Source organism: Rhinolophus hipposideros, assembly GCF_964194185.1.
Source record: "Rhinolophus hipposideros genome assembly, chromosome: 19".
NCBI classification, from domain to species: domain Eukaryota; kingdom Metazoa; phylum Chordata; class Mammalia; order Chiroptera; family Rhinolophidae; genus Rhinolophus; species Rhinolophus hipposideros.
Window position 1 is genome coordinate 46,625,881 of NC_138065.1, and position 23,277 is coordinate 46,649,157.

The 23,277-nt window shown below is 41.3% G+C and overlaps 1 protein-coding gene across 5 annotated transcripts in view; it reads left to right on the forward strand.

The window, feature by feature from the left end:
* The first annotated feature begins 9,722 nt into the window (after positions 1–9,722).
* Positions 9,723–23,277, forward strand: part of COP1 (COP1 E3 ubiquitin ligase) — a 116,192-nt gene continuing 102,637 nt past the window's right edge. For 4 of the 5 annotated variants that reach the window (XM_081026825.1, XM_081026826.1, XM_081026827.1 and 1 more), the window contains exon 1: positions 10,098–10,647. In XM_081026825.1, coding sequence (XP_080882951.1) covers positions 10,235–10,647 — 413 coding nt within the window. In that variant the 5' untranslated portion in view covers positions 10,098–10,234. Of the gene's footprint in view, positions 9,793–10,097; positions 10,648–23,277 lie in introns of those variants that run through there. The other variant, XM_081026829.1, reaches the window with a different exon arrangement.

Consider the following 23,277-nt stretch of genomic DNA (forward strand, 5'->3'; position numbering starts at 1 on the left):
TTCTGGCACCATTTATTGAATAGTACAGTCCCTTTGTCTAATATGCATACGTCTTTTTGTGTTTTCAGCACTTGCTCTGAATTTGAGGAGCATATTGAAGTTCTCATGAATTCGCGAATTTGCACTAGTTGGTGCAACGAATCAACCCTTAAATTTCAGTGGCTCTTCCCAGCCTGGGGACTGATTTCCCTGCTCCTTTGGGTGTTTCTTTACCCATGCATGCACTAACGTACTCCGTTGAAGACTTGACGAAGATGCTATGCTCTTCAGATCTCCGGAACTGTTTCATCTCTGCAATTGTGCCCTGAAAACTCTGGCCACTGGATTCTCAGTCCCTTCTTAGACTTGCACTTCCTTTTCCTCAACTGAGAGAGACCACCTGGCTCTGCCTAGCGTCCCCTTCCTACAGTGTGGCCTGGAGACATTCTTCAGGCCATTGTAGGGTTCACCTCATTTCTTTCCCCTTTCTCAGAGGTCACTGTTCTGGGATACCTGATATCCGATATCTAAAAGCATTGTTTCATAGTGTGTGTTTTCTTAGTCATTTCATGTGGAGGTAAATTTGGTCCGTGCTATTCCATATTGGCCAGAAGTAGAAGTCCCTGGGTTCCTTTTATTTTGTAAGTTGCAGTGCATTCTTAAGCAATCTTTTTTCTTTTAGAATTTGTGGAGTGCTAGATTGTGTTCCCTAGAAGAAGACTGAGATGGAATTCTTATGAAAGTGATTTTACTGAGGGTTTGCTCTCGAAAGGGGAATGAAGAGAACAGGATAGGACAGGGAAAGAAAACAAGCCATGGACGAGGTCTCAACTGGAGATTAATTTCAGGAGAGTCCCGCAGGGAGACCAGAAGCACCAACTAACCTGCAAAGTTGGCCCCAAGGAGACTGTATGTTTACTTACCCTTGTGTTGGTCATTAGCCGTTGGCTGCCAGAGTGAGGGCAGCGGGGTGGGAGGGTAGCAGCAGGTTGGGAAGGTGGCTCCCAGCTCCAGTGTATACAGCAGCAATCCTCCAGAGAGAAGGTAGCTGTGAGTCATTAGCAACCAACACTCAGAAGCTGGGGTGCCCCGGCCAGGTAAAATGAATCTGGGTTGGGTATCATCAGAATCTACTATAGGTGGTAAACATTTCAAGCACTTTTATGTATGGAAATACCTTTATTTTGCCCTCACCTTCGACTGGTTTTAAAATTTTAGGCTCAAAATAGTTTTCCCTCTGAAAGATGAAAGCATTTTTTTCTATTAGCATTTAGTTGCTTGTAATACATCTGTTTTAGTCAGCTCAGGGAGCCATAACAGATTTCCATAGACTGGGTGGTGTAAATAACAAACATTTACTTATCCCATTCTAGAGGCTGGGAAGTCCAAGATCAAGGTGCTGGCAGATTTGGTGTCTGATGGGAGCCTATTTCCTGTTTGCAGATGGCCGTCTTCTCCTTGTATCTTCACATAGCACAGAGCGGTGGTGGGGGGTGGGGGAGGACAACAAGCTGTCGTGTCTCTTCTTATAAGGGCATTAATCCCATTTAGGAGGGCTCCACCCTCACAACCTAATCACCTCCCAAAGGCCCACCTCCTAATACCATCACATTGGGGGCTAGGGTTTCAACATATCAATTTGTGGGGGACATAAGCTGTCAGTCCAAAACAACATGCAATAACAATTTGATAATTGTTTTTAAGTAATACTTATATTCTTCTATGTTGGGGATAATTTAGTATTTCCTTTTTATCCCTGGTGATCTGAAATTTCACTGGCAAAATATTTTTTTTAAGTTTCTGCTTGGCACTTGTTGGGTACTCTGATTTTACTGTCGTTTTTATTCTGGTCTGGGAATTTTTCTTCTAACATTTCCTTGTGTACATATATATTTTTTCCTTCAGTTTTACTGATTCTATTCCTCAAACCTCTGAAAATGTATTTTATTTTTTTCATTTCCATATATATATTTTTTAATTAATAGACCATTATTTAGAAGTTTTAGGTTTGCAGAAGTATTGAGCAGAGTACATAGGGTTTCCATATTCCCCTCCCAGCCAACAGCTTCCCGTTTTTCACATACTGCATTAGTTTGGTACATTGGTTATAATTAATGTATTGGTTATAATTAATGTATAGAATATTGATACATTATTATACTATTATTGTTATCTAAAGCCTATAGTTTACACTAGGGCTCAATCTTAGTATTAATAGTTTTCTGGTTTTGATACAGGTATAGTCATGTGTCTACTATTACAATATCATATAGAATAGTTTCATTGCCCTAAAACTCACCTGTACTCCATACATTTATCCCTCTTTTCCCTCCTTCCTAAATCCCTGGCAATCACTGATATGTTTACTGTCTCCATATTTTGCCTCCTCCAAAATGTCACAGAGTTGGAATTATACAGTTTGTAGCCTTTTCAGACTGGCTTCTTTCACTTAGCAATATGCTATCACTTTAGGATACATAGATGTGGAAGCAAGCATATAAGCTGGGCATCCCATAAGGCCAGCCAAGGGAAGGAGGGATTCACTCGAGTAATATTCTTTACAGAGTATTTCAGTACAAGGTGAAAGTTTAATTTCTATCTTCCCTCCCTGTCTCTACTACTCCAATGTCCATTATGTGAGTTCATTGCTATTTCAGGGTTTATTTGGCCTCTCGCTCTCCATATCTTCTATCCATACTTACCAAAATGGTTCACTTTCCGTAGAGAGCTCTTTCACCTAGAGGCAAATACTATTACTGCTAGCCTTCTTAGCAGTAGCTGACTGGGGAAGGGCTTAATCACAGAGGCTCTGGTTTTGATCTGATAAATGCACCCTTCTCCTGCTGCAGTGGGTCAGTGCCCCTTCCTGGCATGCATGACCTCTAGAATTACCACAATTATTCCAGGAGAGGAGTGAACGACCAAAGGAACCATAACTGATCTAGTGAGTGGATTGTTTCACTGTACCAGCCATGCATACTTAGACCAACTGTTCCACAGATAATCTTTTAATTGGTTAGCATGATTAATGCTTGCAAGCTTCATCATGCTTTGGGCCCTACTGGGAAGAAAGGCTTGTTGTTCTCCAGCAACTTTCTCCTTGATATGTTTTGGGCTACAGCCTCATCGGCTCTAAATTCTTCATTAGTCTATCACAATCTGCAACATATAGTATTATGAGTATACTTATATACTAACATAGTAATATATGTTAACCATGTATTATATATACTGTCTAGTATATATTCTACATATATTTGAAAAACTTCCACACTTTTCTTGTTCTCTATTGGTCTTCATTGTTTTATGGTGTTTTATGGATACATTTATTTTTAACGGATGTGTTCTTTTAAAGATATTATTCCTTTTCAGAAAGAGAAGAGATTAATGTGTGATCACAGGCTGCCATCTTGAACCAGAAATCACAAGTTTTTCATCTCTGTGATGAGTTCTAGTTCTGGATTCATTTACAGAGTAGAATAGGTGAAATAAATGACCTGCTCGCTAAACAAACCAGAGTTCAAAGGTTTCCCCGATTTTTTTGTTTAATGACTCAAGTGAAAGAATCTCTTGCAACATAAGAACGCATTAAGTGTAAAAAGAAATAATGGGAAGAAAATTTCTACCAAGGAAATAGAAACACTGTTCTCCCATGATATACACAGAAATATTTAGTAATAATGTCTACATATGGATCCCTAAATTTAGTTGTCAATATAAATCTCTACTGACATGTTTTTAAATTACTCAGTATTTAATAAGTATACTGAATGAAAGGCGACTGGTCCACCTTAATGTGTAAAGGGTGACGTGATTCCAACAAGAAACATTTTCTCAATATACTGTTTCTCTAAAGAGAGTATCCAAAGCCAACGTTATCTTATTAAGTGGTTCTTTGGAAGAAGCGAATTCTTGTCCCTGTGGATCGGCCCGAAGTACTTCACAACACCTAGTCAACCAACCAGTATTCATTGAGCAATATGTGTTTTATACTGCATATGGTAGGCAGATTAAAGCCCCACCAAAGATGTCCATGCCCTAATCCCTGGAACGCGTCAGTGTGTTAATGTTACAAGGCAAAAGAGATTTTGCAGATGGAATTTGCTGACCTTAAAATAAGAAGGAGATTAACCTGGATTATTTAGGTGGGTCCAATATAATCACAGACTCTTAAAAGGTGAAGGAGGAAGGCGGAAGAGTCGGTCAGAGATGCAGTGTGAGAAGGATTTGACCCACTGTTGCTGGCGATGGAGGAAGGGGGCCATGAGCCAAGGAATGCAGTGGCCTCTAGAAGCAGAGGACAGCCCTGAGCTGACAGCCAGTAAGAAAACAGGAGCATCAGTCCTAGGACCACATGAATTCAACTGTGCCAACAACCTGAACGAAACTGGAGGCAGATTATCTATCCCCCAGAGCCTCCAGAAAGCAGCCTCATTGACAACTTAATTTGTCTGGTGAGACTCAGAAAAAACAGCATGTCTAAATTCTGTTGTTTCAAGCCACTAAATTTGTGCTAATTTGCAATGGCAGCAACAGAAAAGTAATACATGGCTATTGGCCCTGCAGTGGATAATACCCATACTGAATTAGATTTTCAGTATGAAATTTAGCTTGTAATTTCTTCAGAGGTATTATCAACATTGGTTAACATCTTGGTACAATCCAAGCATTGGAGAGTGATGTAGTCTCATGTAGCAAAGGAAGGAAAAATGAAGGATGGGGTATGATACTCGATTTTTGTGACTTTGGTTTAATGGACTCAAAACCAAAAATATGCTCTTGTATCAGTTGAACCATTGTCAGATGGCCCAGATTCAGCACCACTCAGTTGTTGAACATAGGTGGGCTGTCAGGATTTAGCCAGCAACTTTCCCGCGTTGACCTAATTGTTCCAAACTGAAGATGAGATAATACCAGTTTCTATTATCTCACAACAAATTGATAAGTGCAAATGCAGTGGATGAACTGGTTTAATGGTAGATGCCCAAGGTTCTGTGTGGGAGGACTCAATGAGTGAGAAAATAAATCCCTGCTGTATCTGAATAAAGCAAATTTAGAATATAAGACTTACCACACAGACGCAGATAAGAGGAAACATTGTCAGAACAAATACTTCTTTTACTTGGTATCACCTTCAAAGGTTAAGAACAGACTCCCAAACTAACTTCTCTTTCAACCTGATATAAATCTAATTATAATTATCATATCCAAATACTATTCACCCTTCACTCTAGGTTGTTGACACAAGTTCACTATTTAGTACTTCTTCAGCATTCCTAGTTTCTTACAGAATTCAATGGATGATAGATGTGGGTATTGGTGATGTCCTAGTATGATCTGCCAGCAATTACATCTGAACAGCCAGAGTACTAGGCAGAAAGAAATAGCACTCACAATCTACGAAGGTGCCTTGACGCAAATATAACGGACAATACACTGTTTTAAATATGTCTTGATTCTAGACACACTTTCCCACATCACTTAGTTATGTTAGTTATTACATGCACGGGTGGTCAAATCCATGGAACAAGACTTGCAATGTCATTTGTTTCAGTTTCAGTATGAGGTTATTTTTGTGTGTTTGTTTCTGCCTTTAATATTACCTCATGTAAACCTCATGATGACACCAACTGTTCTGTTTTTGCAGAATTCATTAGACTTCATTTTGTTTTCGCTTATGATCTTCAAGTTCATCTTGACCTACCCACATTTTCATAAATATGTATACATTCAACGTATAATACGAGTAAATGTTTTTCTAATCAGTATTGGTTTTTCCCGATCTTTTTTTCTCAAAGCTGATTAACCACATTTAATAACTTGCATTCACACACACACAATTCCAGCTACAATCCTTCAATGTTACAATACTTCTTATTGGCCTAGGCCATATTTTACAACTACCTTGACTAAAATTGCTAGCATTAGCTTGTAAAAGAAGTCTTTTAATAAAGGAAATTAACTTCTTTTAATATGATGACCACCTTACCAAGGTATTAGTGCTATTAATTTGCCTTCTCTAAAAAATGTTTATAAATTTATACAGGAGGACTGGGAGAGCAATAAAAGCTAATGATGCAATTCTAACAATGAAAACTGCGATAGACATTTTTGGAGAATAGACTGTCCTCAAATAATAACTCTAAGAAATTATAGTTCTCTATAGGTGTCTACCTTGCATTTTAAAGTGCAAGTTGGAGTTTTTCGCTTTAATTTTCTGCTAGATGCATTATTATGCTATTGGGTTAAGAAACTTCTCCATTTCTTTCTTGTCCATTCACATTGACAGAAAATTGTTTTCTCCTTTTTCTTCTCAATTTAGCTTTTCAATACCTTGGTTATTTCATTACCCCCCCCTCCTTTTTTTTTAAATAGGGCAAACACATTAAATTAAAAACAAAAACTAAACAGGAAGCTACTATTCATTCAGAGATTTGGTTAGACAGCAAACAGGGCTAACAGGTAGCAAACCCTTCAGGTGAGTCAAGTAAATTCAGCTTTTTAGGGAGGATCTTTTTGGAAGATTGGTTACCAAAGGGCAGGGCTAGCTGGAGATGAAACCAGCAGCCTTATTTCCCTAAATTATTATCTTTGGATAAGATACCTTAGCAATATATCTGGGAAGTTCAATCCTCTTAGTAGTTCCATTCCACCTTAACTATTAGATTTTACTTCAGTAGCCGTGTTTTTGTAGACTGGATTTTGTCATGTCATTTTTATCATTCACTGGATTAATGTACTTAACAACACGATGCAATTCTTTTAATTATTAGGGCTAAGCTGTTACTTTACATTCACTTTCATTTCTCATTAATGCTTTCTTCCCTTCTCCTATTTGCTACTTCTGAGTTGTCTGACTTTTGTCTGTTTGCATGTGTATGTTTCGTCATGCTTCCTCTTTTCTCTTCTGCTTCCCCAGAAGACTTTGCTAGTAAAAACTAGTAAGGATGGTATACTTTCAGAAGTCTATATACATTTATCTGGTATAAGAGGGAAATTCCACTGCATCATATCCCCTCAGCTTCCTTTTGTAAATTTAGATTTTATTAAAGATAGTTCTAAAGTGGTAATACTAAGCACGTGATGATTTTTTTTCTCAGAGACTTCTCAACGAGTCATATCACTTTCTGTCTCCTGAATAAGCTACCTGGAAGTAAGAGACTACTTTATGTATTTTTCTTACATTACCTACAATATCAATCACATATTTCTCAAAGGGTTAGTCACCTGCATCAGATTCACCTGGGTGCTGGTAAGAATGCATATTCTTGGCCCTACCTCAGACCTATAGAGTCAGGATCTCTGGAGGTAGAGCTCAGAAACCTGCAGCTTTATTTCTCTCATGTGCTGAACTTTCCCCTTTGCCTTAGCCTGAATTTTCAATCACTACCTGGATATACTCACTTGAAAGTAAGTAAGCACTCACACAATACATCCAAAACTAAATCGTCCACTGGCCGTCTCCAATTCTGTCATCCTCCTATTATCCCTGGAGTTATCTTTGGAGTCACTCCTCTTTGTGTTCCATCACTTTTACTTACTCAATTTGTCAGCATTTATGCCAACGAAGTACTGGGCAAGACAGTGATGAACAAGACAGACATGGGTCATGCCTTCAAGAATTGTAAAGATTCTTTTAGAGAGTAACTTACTTCTATAGACTCTTTTGTGTTTTTTTCTCAGAATATCTCCTTACTTTCCTTGTCAGCTCTCTAATCTAGAATCTCATCACTTATGCTATGGCTGCTATGATTTTTTCCTAATTAGTCTCTTTGCTCCTAATCTCCCACTTCTTCTGAAAGATTAATCTGCTGAAAACTTAAACTCCAAATGACACTGAATATATTTTACCCCCAATAAATGCCTTCATTGTTTCCAATGGCTTATAGGTTATTTTCCAAAGTGAATTCAAGACTCTACAATTTGCCCCCCAAATGAATTTTTCCTGAATAAACTTTTTACCCCTATCAAATAGATATCTGAACTTTATTTTCTGGGTTCATGACTTTAATTATACTTTCTGATTGACCAAGCCATACTTTTCTTTCTTAAGGTCTAACATTTACCCACACCAACATGCCTGGTCCTCAGCACTTGCTCTTGCTTTAGCTCCAATGGCAATTCTCTACTTTATTCATTAAGCATTTCACATGTGCTCTTTGGAAACATTACTTACTTTTCTACGTATTTTTCTAATTCATCAACTATTCCATAAATTTCCTGAATGTAGGAACAATGTTTTATATTCTTCTTCATCTCTTCTTTGCCTAGTCCAGACCTATGGGTAGCAAATGTTGAACAGATATTCATCAAATTCTTTGCATTACTTTACGCATTCTTTTATCAAAAATAAAATTATTGAATGCCCACCGAGCACCAATACGGTTCTGTCTTTCACGGGACTTACATTTTAGTTGGAAAACCATACTTTAAGCAAATACTTAAAAATGAGATCAACTGCTTTATTCATTTGTTAGTCGAGAACTATTGGATGAGCACCTATCATAGGCCAGGTATTGTGTTACCTGCTGGGAACACAAAGCCGAAGCTGATAGGCGGGTGGAGGAGAATCATATATAAACCACTAAAATACAATGTTATAGGTGCCAACAAAATATCCTTGGAGCGCAAATGAGAGGGCAACTATCTCTGACAAGGAGTCAGGGAGGCTTCACATTTCAGCTGGGTCTTGGATATGGATTTAAACAAGGGATGGGATAATGCAACGGTTCACACAAGGAGGGTGGTTCGTGGAAATGTGATAAACCCATTCCTGTATGGTTATTCTGAGCAGAAACCTGGACTGGAAATACGAGGGTGAGCAAGGAAGGCAGAGCTGAGGAGGGCGGCGGCCTTAGGACGGTTCTCTGCCCAGGTGAACGGCCGGCACGCGGGCCCTGCCCTGGCCCGACCCGTTCAGCGTGGACACAGGACCCCGGGGAGAGGCCCGGGTTGCTCCTAGTCTTCAAAACTCAAGAACATTAATTCTGGGCTCTTCTCCTCCAAGAAACACAAAATGGTAAGAGTTTGGAAAGAGATACCGAAAAAATCACCGGGTTCAGTCGTTTCTCCTTTCCATCCCCAAGAATCTTAGGGATTCTCCCAAAGGCAAACGACCGTCTGTAATCAATCTTTAATATTCCAAAAAGCCTCCCGGAAACGGCACGTCGCCTGGTGGCACTAAGTACCGGGCTTCCTTGTTTCGTGCGAGGACGACACCCGATCCCCGTAGACCGAGGTTCTGGCCGAGCCGTGTTCTGATTAAGCATCGTGTGTTCTCCCATTGGTGTTGGGCTTCATTCGGTAAATAACTTTCCAAAAGGCAAGCACCAGATCGTGGTCCAACCCATAAAAGTGGTAACATCTGCTTCAACGTTTTCCACTTCCAAAGCCCCGTGGACGGACTTCATCCTAACGCATTCCCGAGAATACTGGGGGCCGGTCCCGCGTCCCCGCGTCCCCGCCTCGCGGTCCCGTGCTCTTTCCCACTGCGCGGAGCTTCCAGGTGATGTGCACGTGGCCCCGTCTGCGGAGCCTTCACTCCGCCACTCGCAAGCACCTGTCACGCCCTCGCCGCCGGTTTGCACCGCCTGCCTCCCCGGCAGCGGCCACCGCTCCCGCTCCACGTTGAGGAATGCGGCTCCCGCGCACGCATGCGTGGTGCGGCGGCTCCGCCGGGAGCGGGGCCCCTGGGAAACGCGGGGCGCGCGTGCGCACTCGCTTTGCACGCCCTCCCCCTCCATCGCTCGGCCACCGCGACCATTCATTCCGCCCGCTGCAGGCGTGTCACCCCTGACGACGGCCTGCCCTCCGGTACGTCACGAACGAAAACAGCTCTGGGCGAGGGCGACGGTCGTGCCAGGCCGCCGCCGCCGTCGTGGACGGCGCGCCGGGCGTGTCTGAGCGCCGCCCGGGCCGCGTTTAAAGTCGGGTCCGCCGCCGTCCCCGCCCCTTCCGCCGCTCGCGCACGCGCACGGCCGGCCCTCGGCGCGCCCGGGTTGGCTGCGGCTGGGACCGCGGCGGCGGCGGCGGCGGCCTCGGGAGCGGCGGGTGGCCCCGGTGCCGCGGTCGTTTCCTCCGCCCCCTCCCGTCGGACGCTGTCGTGGGGTCGCCTCGCCAGCACCGACTTGATTGTTCCCCAGCCCCGCGTCCGGCGCGGCGCGCGTGCTCACGATGCACTGAGGCGGAGGCAGGGAGCGGCGGCGGGTCGCGGTCCCTCTCCTCCGAGCGCCCCGCCGGAGGGGAGGGAGGCACGATGTCTGGGAGCCGCCAGGCCGGCTCGGGCTCCGCGGGGACCAGCCCCGGCTCCTCGGCGGCCTCGTCGGTGACTTCCGCCTCCTCGTCCTTGTCCTCCTCCCCGTCGCCCCCTTCCGCGGCGGCGGCGGCGCTGGGGTCCGGCGGGGCGGCGCAGGCCGCGGGCTCCGGCGGCCTCGGGGCCCCGGGGCGGCCCGTGCTGGTGGCGCCCGCCGTGTCGGGCAGCGGCCGAGGCAGCGGCGGCGGCGTGGTGTCCGCGGGCCTGTCCCGGCTCAGCTGCGCGCCCAGGCCCAGCGCCGGCGGCGGCGGCGGCACTTCCAGCCTCGGCGGCGGCAGCAGGAAGCGGCCTCTGCTCGCCCCTCTGTGCAACGGGCTGCTCAACTCGTACGAGGACAAAAGCAACGACTTCGTCTGGTGGGTGTGAAGGGCGGCCCCCGCCCCGCCGCCGCCTTCTGCGCGTCTGCCGGGGGGGGGCCGGGGGGCGGGCGTGCGGGGCCGGGGGGCGGGCGTGCGGGGCCGGGCGGGCGTGCGGGGCCGGGGGGCGGGCGTGCGGGGCCGGGGGTCCGGGTGTGCGGGGTCGGGTGTGCGGGGCTGGGGGGCCGGGCGTGCGGGGCCGGGCGGGCGTGCGGGGCTGGGGGGCGGGCGTGCGGGGCCGGGGGTCCGGGTGTGCGGGGTCGGGTGTGCGGGGCTGGGGGGCCGGGCGTGCGGGGCCGGGCGGGCGTGCGGGGCTGGGGGGCGGGCGTGCGGGGCCGGGGGTCCGGGTGTGCGGGGTCGGGTGTGCGGGGCTGGGGGGCCGGGCGTGCGGGGCCGGGCGGGCGTGCGGGGCTGGGGGGCGGGCGTGCGGGGCCGGGGGTCCGGGTGTGCGGGGTCGGGTGTGCGGGGCTGGGGGGCCGGGCGTGCGGGACCGGGTGTGCGGGGCCGGGCGGGTGTGCGGGGCCAGGCGTGCGGGGCCGGGCGGGCGTGCGGGGCCGGGGGTCCGGGTGTGCGGGGCTGGGGGGCCGGGCGTGCGGGACCGGGTGTGCGGGGCCGGGCGGGTGTGCGGGGCCAGGCGTGCGGGGCCGGGCGGGTGTGCGGGGCCAGGCGTGCGGGGCCGGGCGGGTGTGCGGGGTCGGGTGTGCGGGGCTGGGGGGCCGGGCGTGCGGGGCCGGGCGGGGTGTGCCGGGCGGGGTGGGCGCCGGGGAGGTGGGGCCGGCGGAGGAGGAAGCGGAGAGTCCGGGGCTGAGAGCGAGGGCCACGATGGAAAGTCGGGTACGGGTCACGCATAAAGGGGAGAGTTGGGCAGGAGGTGCGGCCTGGAGTGTTCTGCTGGCCGGTGGCCGCGCTGTCCGGGTAGCCCGATGGCCGGTTACAGGGCGAGGGGTACGCCCCCTGGGATGCCGAGGGCTGCGGTTGTTGGCCGGAGTTGGCCGATGGCAGGTGTGGTCACCTGGGTGTGCGTGTGTTAAGAAGTGGTGTTTCACGTAGGTGTCCATGGTGTGCATGGATAAACATCTCCTCCTACTGCAAAGGGCAGGCCGCGTGTAAATCTGTCAAGAAAGTCTGTTCACCAAAAAAGTCACTTCTCAACTGAGTATCTTGAAATAGGGAAGCACGTTGACTGAATGTCATCCCCGTGTCGGATGTGGCCGCTGCCCTCCTGGACCACGGTAGACTGCCCTGCGACGTCTGGTTCGAGGAACGCCAGATGTTGGACGTTTTGTCAGCCCTGCTTGAGTGCCGTCCTGCATGGTGCACCGTAGTGGTGTGCGGTTCTGTGTTTGTCAGAGAGGGCTCAGCCCTGTGAAGTGAAACACGGACTTGATTGTCTTGTTGAGAGTGTTTCTGGATTTTCACTGGATTTCTGTATCCAAAACCCAGGCAAGTAGTAGAATTGTGAGAAAGGAATTGCCTTTAGCAGAGTGAAATTTACCAGCTAACTGGTAGGATTTGGTGCCTTTTCCTGGAGGAAATTGTATGTGGATTTAGAATATTAATGGTGTAGGAAGTTGGCTTGCAACTGTCATTATAGGGGAAGTTGATTCACTTCAGGGTCGAAGCTGATCGGAGTTTGTTGTCATTACAGTTGACCCCTGAACATCACAGGTTTGAACTGTGTGGGTCCAGTTATATACTTCGGTATTTTTCAGTAAATACAATTGGCCCTGTATCCTTGGTTTCGCATCTGTAGATCCAACCAATCACTAACCAAAGACAGTATTTTCACATTCCTAACCTCAGGTAGAAAATTCTATTTTCCATCTGCAATTGGTTGAATTCACTATGCAAAGGGCCATCCATAGAGTCGAAAGTTAAAAGCAGATTTTTGATGGTGCGGGGGTCGGTGCCCCTAGCCCTCCTGTTCAAAGATCAAATACGATGGGAAGTTATTGATTAGACTTACAGTTTCTAGTTCTTGCAGTAATAATGTCTATTCAGATGTTTTCTTTGGTCTTAAATTATTCTAGATTCAGAATTAATTCATTTTTCATTGAAACTGGGCTATAATTGTGATTGTTATTTATAAATAAGCAGCTCACGGTTGGGTCTAAGGTGTTTGTGCTCATACTCAGTAGAGAGTGCCATATGATAAGGTAAGAAGCTAATGAAACAAAATGAGAATTTGCAGGATTCAGTTTTTTTAGCCACCATTTTCATTTCGGATTTCAGTAGGCTAAAGGAAAACATGCCAGCATCCATATAGGTACACCAAAATAGTGTAAAAGATGTGAGGAATAAGGGAATCAGTGGTTCATTTAGCAGGTATTTATTTGGCACTCTCTGTCTGCCGGGCACCACATAAGTTTTATTGTACTTATGATAGGCCATTTTATCCAGAATTGAAGAAGGTTGGGTGAATGTAAGCAGCTGGCACTGATTTTTTTTGGGGGGAGGGGTAGGTTATTTACATTTTTATTAGTCTGCCACCTAATTTTTAAAAATTTCAATCCAGTCCCCGAGTCCTAACCATATTGATTAAATTATTCTGTTTTCTTTAATATTCTAATACGGAAGTATCCATTAAGAGTCTTTAGCTAAAAATTCTGAATATTTCACTTTAATAATCTCATTAATCCATTTCTTTTTCTGGTGAGGTTGAATATTCAGAAGAATTCATTAATGAGAATCTGTTTTCCAAATTCTCAAGCTAGATTTGATTTGGCCAAGCTTTTGGAGTAGGGATTAGGCAAGGCTCAAGGAATCCTTTTCATTTCTAATTGGCTCTGGGTGATTGGTCTGGTCTTGTATGCTTCAAGGTCAAACTGAACCAATCCAAATTATGCTTTTACAAATCTAAAGGAGGATGATTTGAATAATGATGATAATTCCTTATTCATTACATTTTAAAGCTATGTTTATACGTCACATTTTGTTTTATCCTTAGAGCAATTCCGTGAAGTTACATAGAACTTCCAATTTTAATATAATACTAATATAATTATATTTCTGTTGAGGTACAAACAAGTTAAATAACTTTGTTTCAGATTGGACATCTAAGGGACAAAAGGAGAACTCCCAATGCTCAACTTAGTGCTTTCTTTGTATGGAATTGGAAAACTCCAGATCCATAAATTTGAGTATATGTATTTAGCCCAGTAGTTTTTCAATGTGGGAGATTGGAGGGAAACAGCTGTTTCGTAATCACTTGAGATAAACATTTTTGTCCCTAACCACTCCCTCCCCCTGCCTGTCTGCCTGCTCACATCCTGAGAGGACATATCAGAATTGGAGGCTGGAGTGGGAACTGTAGTTTGCAAATGCTCCCCTGGTGATAATGGCATGTCTTCTTTTCCTTCTTGAGAACAGTTGATTTAAAGTCAAATACCAATTTTCAGTGACACATACTGGCCTCTCTTGACTTATGTCATATTTGAAAATAAGTTTATATTGCAGAATTGATGAGCATTTTAGGGATTTGTAGTTTTCACTTAATATTTCTTTCATACAAAGGATTGAAAGTACTTTGAAGTATTTTGAAAGCATTTGAAAGTAATTGAAGGTATTATCAAACTGTAGATAATTCTAACAGTGATTTATAGATGGAGAAACTATAGTACAGGAGAGGTAGTCCTTAACTTGAAGTTGGAAAAATCTTTGACTTTCAAACAAAGTCTTTTTTGCTTTGATTTTTCAATTTTTTCTTACATCATCCATTTAACCAAAATGTAAATCTAGCCTGTATTTGGAAGACGACTTCTTTTATTCTGTCACATTACTACTGCCTCTGCATTAGCTTTTCCAACTACCTGAAATGATCTGCAAGTCCCAGTTATTCTCTAAGTTGCAGCAGAAATAAATATTTTCAGGTAGATGTAAGCCCCTGGTGGGAAGGTTGATTAATCATCTGCCTGATAAAAAGTAGATAGGCTCTACATTAAGTTGATCAACAATTTATTAAATATGTGACTGCCTCGTATCAAATTATTAATAATAGACTATCCTTAAGGAGCTCACGATTTAATGCAAAGAAAGGCTTTTTGATCACATAATTGTATCATATACTGGCATCATTGCTTCACTTACACGCTAAATATTCGTCTGAATTTAGATGTTGTCTCACTACATAGCACTCTTGGCAGACATTACCTATTAATTACATTTAGCACTAAAGGTGAAACCTTTTGACCATTCTTGCTACTATAAGTATGTTTTTCAGACTATTAAAAAGTGAAATAAAACAGGAGATACCATAGAACCCGTCACGATACAAAAAAGTTTATTTGATGAAACTTTTGGTTACATACTTATGCACAGTGTATGTCTTACTGGGTATCAAGGTGAAATTTTTTGAAAGTCAGTGACTTATGGGATATAATTTCCCCTGTGATAAGAAAGTGAGTGGAAAATTGAAGTGGCCTTTTTCGACCATTGTGCTTTTATAAATAGAACTAAATGTAATTTAAAGACCTGTTAAAACATATTCAACTGCTGAAATAAACTAGACTTCATTATATTGTTATAGTAACAGTCAAGAACTTCCTTAAATCTGCAAAATGAAACTTGATTCTTTTGCTTGATAATACATATGCTATTTGGACGACAATGGTGGTGAAAGGTGCTCTGCAGAAGGACAACATCAAACCATAGCAGTTCATGATTGTCCTTCTATTAGACTGTGGGTCATCAGTATCAATGTTGGCAGAAGACTTAGGTGAATCAAATGGTAGAGCAAATGAAACAGATGATTATGAAGCAGGATATGTAAGACTATTAACTTGAATTCTGGTCGATAAATTGAAAGGGAGGTACTTTTACAGTAGTACAGTTCATTACCAAAGAAGGTGATCCTTAGTAGCTCCCTTTTCCTTTTATAAACCTTTTTTGATAATGAACCGACATTACTTAGTTGACCATATTCCATCTAAGAATTGTTATTGATTAAAGTAACTATAACCGTAAACCTTGTCGCTCATGTATGTTTGTTCTTGATGGTGATTTCTTTCTGTTTTAAATAGTGATTTTAGTCTGTAAATCTTTTTCCTCAAAGCTTCTGTATGTAGCTTGGGAGAAAAGTCTTCTCTTTCCTGTCAAAATTTGTATTACGCAAAATAAAAATGATTCCCGAATTCTTGATGTCTCCCCATCTTTGCCCTTTACCTTGCTTGTTCTTCACCCTCTGTCTTTCTTCACATATGTGTGTATCAGGTTCTATTTGGATAGGTCCCTAGCATCTCAATATTTTCATTGGGTATCATGTTTTCTCTTCATATCCTCATATATGTTAATTGTCCTTTCATTTTTCATAATTAAGTTCCATGAATTGATTTTTGGCTCTATTCATGTATATAGACAAAGATGGATTATAATAGATAGTCTGGTTTCTGTTCATTGTATTTCTGGTATTACCTTTGGGAATCCATCCTCTCTTCCTAGTCTGTGTGGTTGGGGGTGGGTGCTCTTCCCCAAATGCAGAGTTGGAACACATGATCCCAGGCCCCAGTAATCTAGTGCCTTGGAATCCTCTGGCCTCAGTATTAGTTTACGGATGGGCATTTGTCTCGAACAGAGATGATGAGGCAAAGTGGGCTTCGTAAAATACAGATAACTGTTTTATAGATGCTTGAAACTCAAAGATCATAAATGCCAACGTCCACTCCAAAGTGAAGATTGAATGTGCTATACTAACAATTATTTTGGTAAACTACTCCTAATAATAATGTGTGCTCCAATATAAACTGTCGTTATTTGCCAGGCACCATTCTAAGGGTTTAATATTACTTATTCAATCATTGCAGTGACCATTTGGTACAGATACTTTTATTAATTCCCATTTCATAAATGAGAAAATGATGGTCAAAGAGGTTATGTAACTTGTCTCGGTTCATACAGTTAATGATGGTGTCAGTATTTATATCCAGACATTATGGCTCAGAGCTCAAGTTTAACTATTATGTTACCTTGCCTTTATTCAGACACTGGAGATTTTGTTTAAAATCAGCATTTATTACGACATAATTTACATACAATAGAAGTCACCAGTTTTAAGTGAATAGTAAAATGAGTTTTGACAGATTAGTACATCTGTGGAACCACCACCCTAATCAAGATATAGAACATTTCCATCACCCTAGAAAGTTCACTTGCACTTAATCTTCTGCTCTTTCCTCTGAGGCCTGCCAACCAGTGATCTATTTTTTATGACTATAGTTTTGCCTTTTTTAGGATAGTTATTAATGGAGTCATTCAATATGTAGTCTTTTGTGTCTGACTTCTTTCATTTGGCATACGGTTTTTGAGATTCAGTAATGTTGCATGTTAAATGTATCACTAATTTTTTTTTAACTGCTGAGTAGTAATCCGTTATTTAAATATAACATGATTTGTGATACATTTATCAGATAAAAGATATTTGAGTTTCTTTGTGTCTAGTTTTTGGTGTTTGTGAAGAAAGCTGTCACATTCATGTTTCTGTGTCTTTACATCTCTTGGGTAAATATCTAGGAGTACTTTGCTGGCTTGTATGCTAAAGTGTATGTTTATAAGAAACTGCAAAACTGTTTGCTAAAGTGGCTGCATCATTTTGCACTTCTACCATCAAGACTGCATAAAAGTTCCACTTCCACATTCTTGCCAATACTTGGTGCTTTCAGTCTTTCAATTTTTAGTCATTCTAGTGGGTGTGTAGTAGTATCTGATTATTATAATTTGCACTACCTTAATGACTAATGATGTTGAACATATTTTCATGAGCTTATTTTCTATTTCCAGATCTTTTATAAAGTATCTGTTCTAATCTTTTGCCCATTTTTCTCTTAAGTTGTTTGTCTTGAGTTGTAAAGATTATAAATTCTGGATACAAATCTTTTGTCAGTCCTGAGTATTGTGATATTTTCTCCCACGATGTTACTTCCCTCTTAATTTTCTTAACACTGGCTTTTGAAGTGCAAAAGCTTTAAATTTTAAGTCCAATTTATTGGTTAATGAACCAATTTCATTAGTGAACCAATTTATTGGTTCTTTAATGATTTGTGACTTTTGTGTCCTATCTCAGACATTGTTGTCTAACATAGTGATTTCCTATTTGAACCATTGGTTGTTTAGAAATGTTGTTTAATTTCTAAATGAGAATTTTCTGCATATCATTCTGTTATTGATTTCTAATATAATTCAGCTTTGTTCCCACAATATGATTTTTGTGAATTTAGTTCTTTAAGTTTTTTATTGAGAGTTGTTTCATGGTCCACTAAAAGCTTTACCTTCGTTAATGTTTTGTATGCACTTGAAAAAATTGAGTATTTTGCTGTGTGTAGGCTGGTATATTCTAAACATGTCAAATAGTCTAGTTGTTTGATGTGTTGTTTATATTCTGTACACCCTAATTGATTTTCTATATACTTATTCTGTCAATTACTAATACAGGAGTATTAAAAATCCTTAACTATTCCAATGGTAATTGTGACTTTGACTACATTTTTTAATTCTGTCAGCTTTTGCTTCGTGTATTTTGAAGCTTTGTTAATAGGGTACACACATTTAAATTGGTGAATTGATCCCCATATCATTTTGAAATGTCCCTCTTTCTTCCTGGTAGTATTTGTTGTTCTGAAATCTATTTAGTCTGGTATTAACGCAGTAGTCCCCCCTTATCCATAGCGGTTATGCTCCAAGTCTCCCAGTGGGTGCCTGAAACCGTGGACAGTACAGAACCCTGTATATATTATGTTTTTTCCCTATACATTCATACCTGTGATGAAGTTTAATTTGTAATTTAGGAATAGTAGAGATTAACAGTAATAAAATAGATTAGTTAGAACAATATACTGTAATAAAAGTTATGTGAGTGTGTTCTCAATATGATAACCAATTTGATATCCGAGATGACGACTAAATATATACAGCGTGAATACACTGGACAGTGGAATGACTCGTGTCTTGCATAGAATTCATGAACATTTAAAGGATTCATAGTTTTCACTTTAATATTTCTTTCATACAAAAGATTGAAAGTAGGTATTGTTACTTGGATAATGTCTGTTGACCTATCTTCAGATTAACTGCTTCTTAACTTGCGTTTCTTGCATTGATGAGCCCATGGAAATAATCCTGTGTCTCTGGTGTTGTGGTTTTTAAACTTCTAGCAGTTGCATTTTACTCTCTCTCATAGTTTCCACATTTTTGCTGTTTTCAGATACTGTATTTTTCAGCTCTAAAGGTCCAGTTGGTTCTTTTTATATTTTCCATTTCCACTTAATTATATTCATGTGTTTCTTTAAGTCATTGAACATATATGTGATACATATTTTGAAGTTCTTTTCTGCTAATTCCATTATTTCTTTGTTTCTATTGACTGTTTTTTCTCATTTATGGGTCACATTTGCTGTTATTTCACGTCTAGTTATTTATTGGATAGTGGACATTTTAAACTTTCTATTATTGTTTTCTTTATAAAGATAGATTTTGTTTTCTTTATAAAGTGTTGGACTTTGTTCTGGCAGGAACTTAAGTTACTTACATATCAGTTTGATCCTTTTGAGGATGAAAAAAATATTTAAATTAAAAAAATTTTAGGGTGGATTATGAGGAGCCATTTTTCTGAGCTTGTCTACCAACGAGCCTTCTGGGTCTCTGTTGAATACCCTGTGTTTTATAGCTCCCTGGTTATTTTTTAACTGATCTTGTGGAGTTTTACCCTGGACTTGTATGGCTGCTAGTATTCAACAATGGCCTTGACGAGAACCCTGTATAGATTTGTAGAATTCTTTTTTCTTGTAGCTCCTTCCTCTGTGGTGTCCTGCCTTGTAAATTTTTCACCATTTAACCTTCCTGCACTCAGTGAGATTATTGTGATATGCTTGTGTTCTTCATCCTTGGGCTTCTGAAGCTTTCTGTGAAAGCAGAAAGCTGGGTCTATGGTAGTGTTTTTACTTCATTTGTTCATCTTCCCTTAAAGATTTCAGTACTTTGCTGCCCATTGTCTAATATCTGAAAATAATTGTTTTATTTATCACCCCCTCCCAGCTTTCTAAGTGTATATAATAAAAGGGTAAGTGTGCTTGCAGTTAAATTTTGACCTCGAGTGTAGAGTGAGCTAATTGTGTTTCACTTCGTCCATTGAACCATCCAAGACTCCTCTTTGGCTTTGTTTTACTTTGTCATATTTCTTTGATTCTAGTATATGTGCTGCCGAAGCGAGCACATTTCTTTGATTCTAAATTGAATTTTTTTTCTTTATACTTTGACATATCTGAAAATTGGGTTATATGTTATAGATGATGGAATTTTTGAAAATTCCTATTGGCTAGGTTGTCATTGGACGTAGCTGTCATTTCGTGTAGATGTGTTAACATAGAAAATGCCTGCCTCAAATCTTGAATGTAGGTGTCAGCAAATTGGAAGAAAGTCTCGGAGACAATTGTGAATTACTGTTTTATTTCCTATGAACTAAATGTTTATAAGTGGGAGGGAGGAATGGAGGAGATTCTGGGATGTGGTGAATTAGACATGTTTAGCAACATTCCTAAAGCTGGAGTCAGATGTAGTTTAGCTGGCTAAATGTAAACCTGGCTTTAGATCCCAATACCAATGGCTTTTGATTCTATTATACCATGTTTCCCCAAAAATAAGACTGGGTCTTATATTAATTTTTGCTCCAGAAGACGCATTAGGGCTTATGTTCAGGAGATGTCATCCTGAAAAATAATGCTAGGGCTTATTTTCCAGTTAGGTCTTATTTTCAGGGAAACACGGTATATATTTTCTTAATAAATGCCACCTCACCAAAGTAATGGACAGTATTGTGTGAAAATATCTGGATATCAGTAAGTTATCCAAAGGTGATGTAGAAAAGTCCTATTGAATAAAGGATCGGATTTCTCCCCCCACTTCATTTCTTATCCTCCTGACCTCTTCTCTTGGTTTTCTATTCTATTGTGATTTATATATGTCTTTGAATGTATGCATCACTGTGAAATATTTTTTGCATGTTTTAAATGTATATAAACTGCATTATTCCACAGATCTCATTTTCATTTCTGTTTTCACTTGACAAACCACATCTAGCTATGTTGCTCTATATACCTTTGGTTCATTCCTTATGACTGTTGCATAATGTTTTATAGCATATATCCAGGCACGTATTACTTCTCCATTCTAGTAATTATGAGCATTAGGCTGCTTCTGATTTCCTGTCACAATTAATATCTGGCTTGTTGCAAGTATCCTCATACATATTCCATTGACACATATGCATGTTTTTCTTGGCAGTAAACACACACATGCACACACACACAGCCACATACATACACATAAGTACATATGCATGTATGTAAACATTTACATATATATACAGATACTACACACGTACATATACTCAGGGATGTATAGATGTATATATCTGTACTTATTTAAATACAATCTCAAGAGTGGGATTATGTGGTCATGAGTGTATGAATAGTCAGTGCATGTTGGTTGCTATAATGTGTCTGCATGAATATTCTTGTTTCTCCATAACCTCCCTAACATACTTGATGTTCCAATTTTCTAATGATTTAATGGGAATAAAGTGTTATTTTATTGTTTTAATTTCCTTTTTTTAATTACTAGCGAGTTGGAACATCTTTCCATATACTTGAAAAGCAGTGTGTTTTTCCCTTTTGTGAATTAAGAATTCACTTTCTTCCCCATTTTTTCCTATTGGATTTCCTATTTTGCATGTTGATTTAGCAGGATTGCTTGTGTTACGGTGGTGCAGGAGACATGAACAGCCCCAGCAGGGGGTTTAAGCCATATGTGATTTCTTCCCCCTCTTTGATGATGCTACTGTGTCAGGGGTCCCTGAAAAGTTTTTGGCAGCGCATAAAAATGTTGGGTTCTGTATAAAGTTTTGGGGGTTGTATAAAATTTCATGTATCTGTATAATGTTTGGCATGGCTGCCAATTCATATACTAGCTACGCCTGTATTTGTGATTAGGTCTTCTAGCTCATCTTCCTTGAATGCTATTGATTGGCAGAATGGAATGGGTTTTAAATGGATTATTTACAGTTTTTCCCAGAACCTACTCTGGGGTATATTCTCGTCCTTCAAAATTGGGACGAGTTAGTGCTGTTTTGTTAGGAACGCCTCTGTATTTCCATATTTCCTTTGTTGTTTTATCCCCTTTTTGGGAAGGGGATTGGTAGGTCAGTCTTTATCTTTATTCAGTTCTACCTATTTATAATAGGAATTTCTTGAAGTTTTTAGCTTGGATGGATACCACTCTTCCCAAGTTTCTATCACTGATGCAGATTTTTCCATATTCTCTTTTTGTGTATTCTACTATTTATTGAATATTGTATGCTAGGAATTGTACTGAGTACTTACAGATATTTTGCTAAGCAGTACAAGGATTCTATGATGTAAATATCATCCCAGTTATACAAATGAAGAAAACAGGATTAGAAAGATTAAATGACTTGCCCCAAATCAGAAAGCTGTAAGTGGCATACCTAGGATTAATTTCAGTTGAATTCCATTTTTGCTGGAAGTCTTGATTTTTAATGTGGTTAAAGAGCTAGTTTTCTGTAAAAAGAATGGAGACTTTCTTCTTTCAATTCATGTGTTACTCAGAAGCCATTCCTTAAAAACTGCTGTTTTAAACTGATGTGATAGTTCTTTTTTAGGTACTGCATGCAACTTTCAGTGTTAGTGCTACACATTATATGACATGTAGTTTTCTTTGTTTTCCACTCAATTTTGTTGTAAACAAAAAACTGCTCCAAAATTCTTTCAAAAGGTGTTTGGGGGTGGGAGGCTAAATGTCTCCTCCACTCTGGGTTTTGAGCCTTTATATATCTGTTTTGAGCATTTGGTGGCCAACTGTGCCTGTGAAATAAAACCTCCAGCCCAGATCTGCTCTTCAGCGTCTTTCAACCAGAAACTGGGATCACAGAGCAGCCTGCACAGCTCATCCACACGCTTCCGGGGGGGGCCCCCCAGCCCTGCTCCCTTAACTCCATCAAGCAGGAGTAAGATGGGCTTTTGCCTCCAAAGAAAAATTACCAAATCCCCACATTTAGAAGACTTCTCTTTCTTGTCAGTCTAGCAAAGTGAAGTTAACAAAACCAACACAGTCTAAGCCAACACATTATATGTGGTCAAACTCTGATCTTTTGTAACATTGAGATTTTATAACTTTTTATAGCCTCACATTCTAAGGTAGTATTATACCAAGGACATTTTCCTTAGAGTGTATGAATTTACAGATTAAGTGTCATGTATAATCAGTAAGGATTGAATTTGTATGCCAGTAACATACATGTTACTGTAACATGCCAGTACCATGGCCATCCATGGTTGATGTGGCTGCTCAAGCGTGTTACCAAGGAGCCAGTGTGCTGTCTTCTTAGTTTATGGTTCTTGTTTTCATGGTCACAAGATGGCTGTAGTATCTCTGGACACTTCACCAGGGTTTGTGGAAGGAACAAGAGGGAAGGATAAAGGGAAATCTTTTTTTATAAGGCTTTGCATTTTTCTGGTATACAGTACCCTCTCAGATTGATAACTACCATTTGTTGGCCAGAATGACGTCATAGTTGGTATGATTTGGTATTTAACTCATAGTGTCTGGAAGCAGTATAGAATAGTGGTT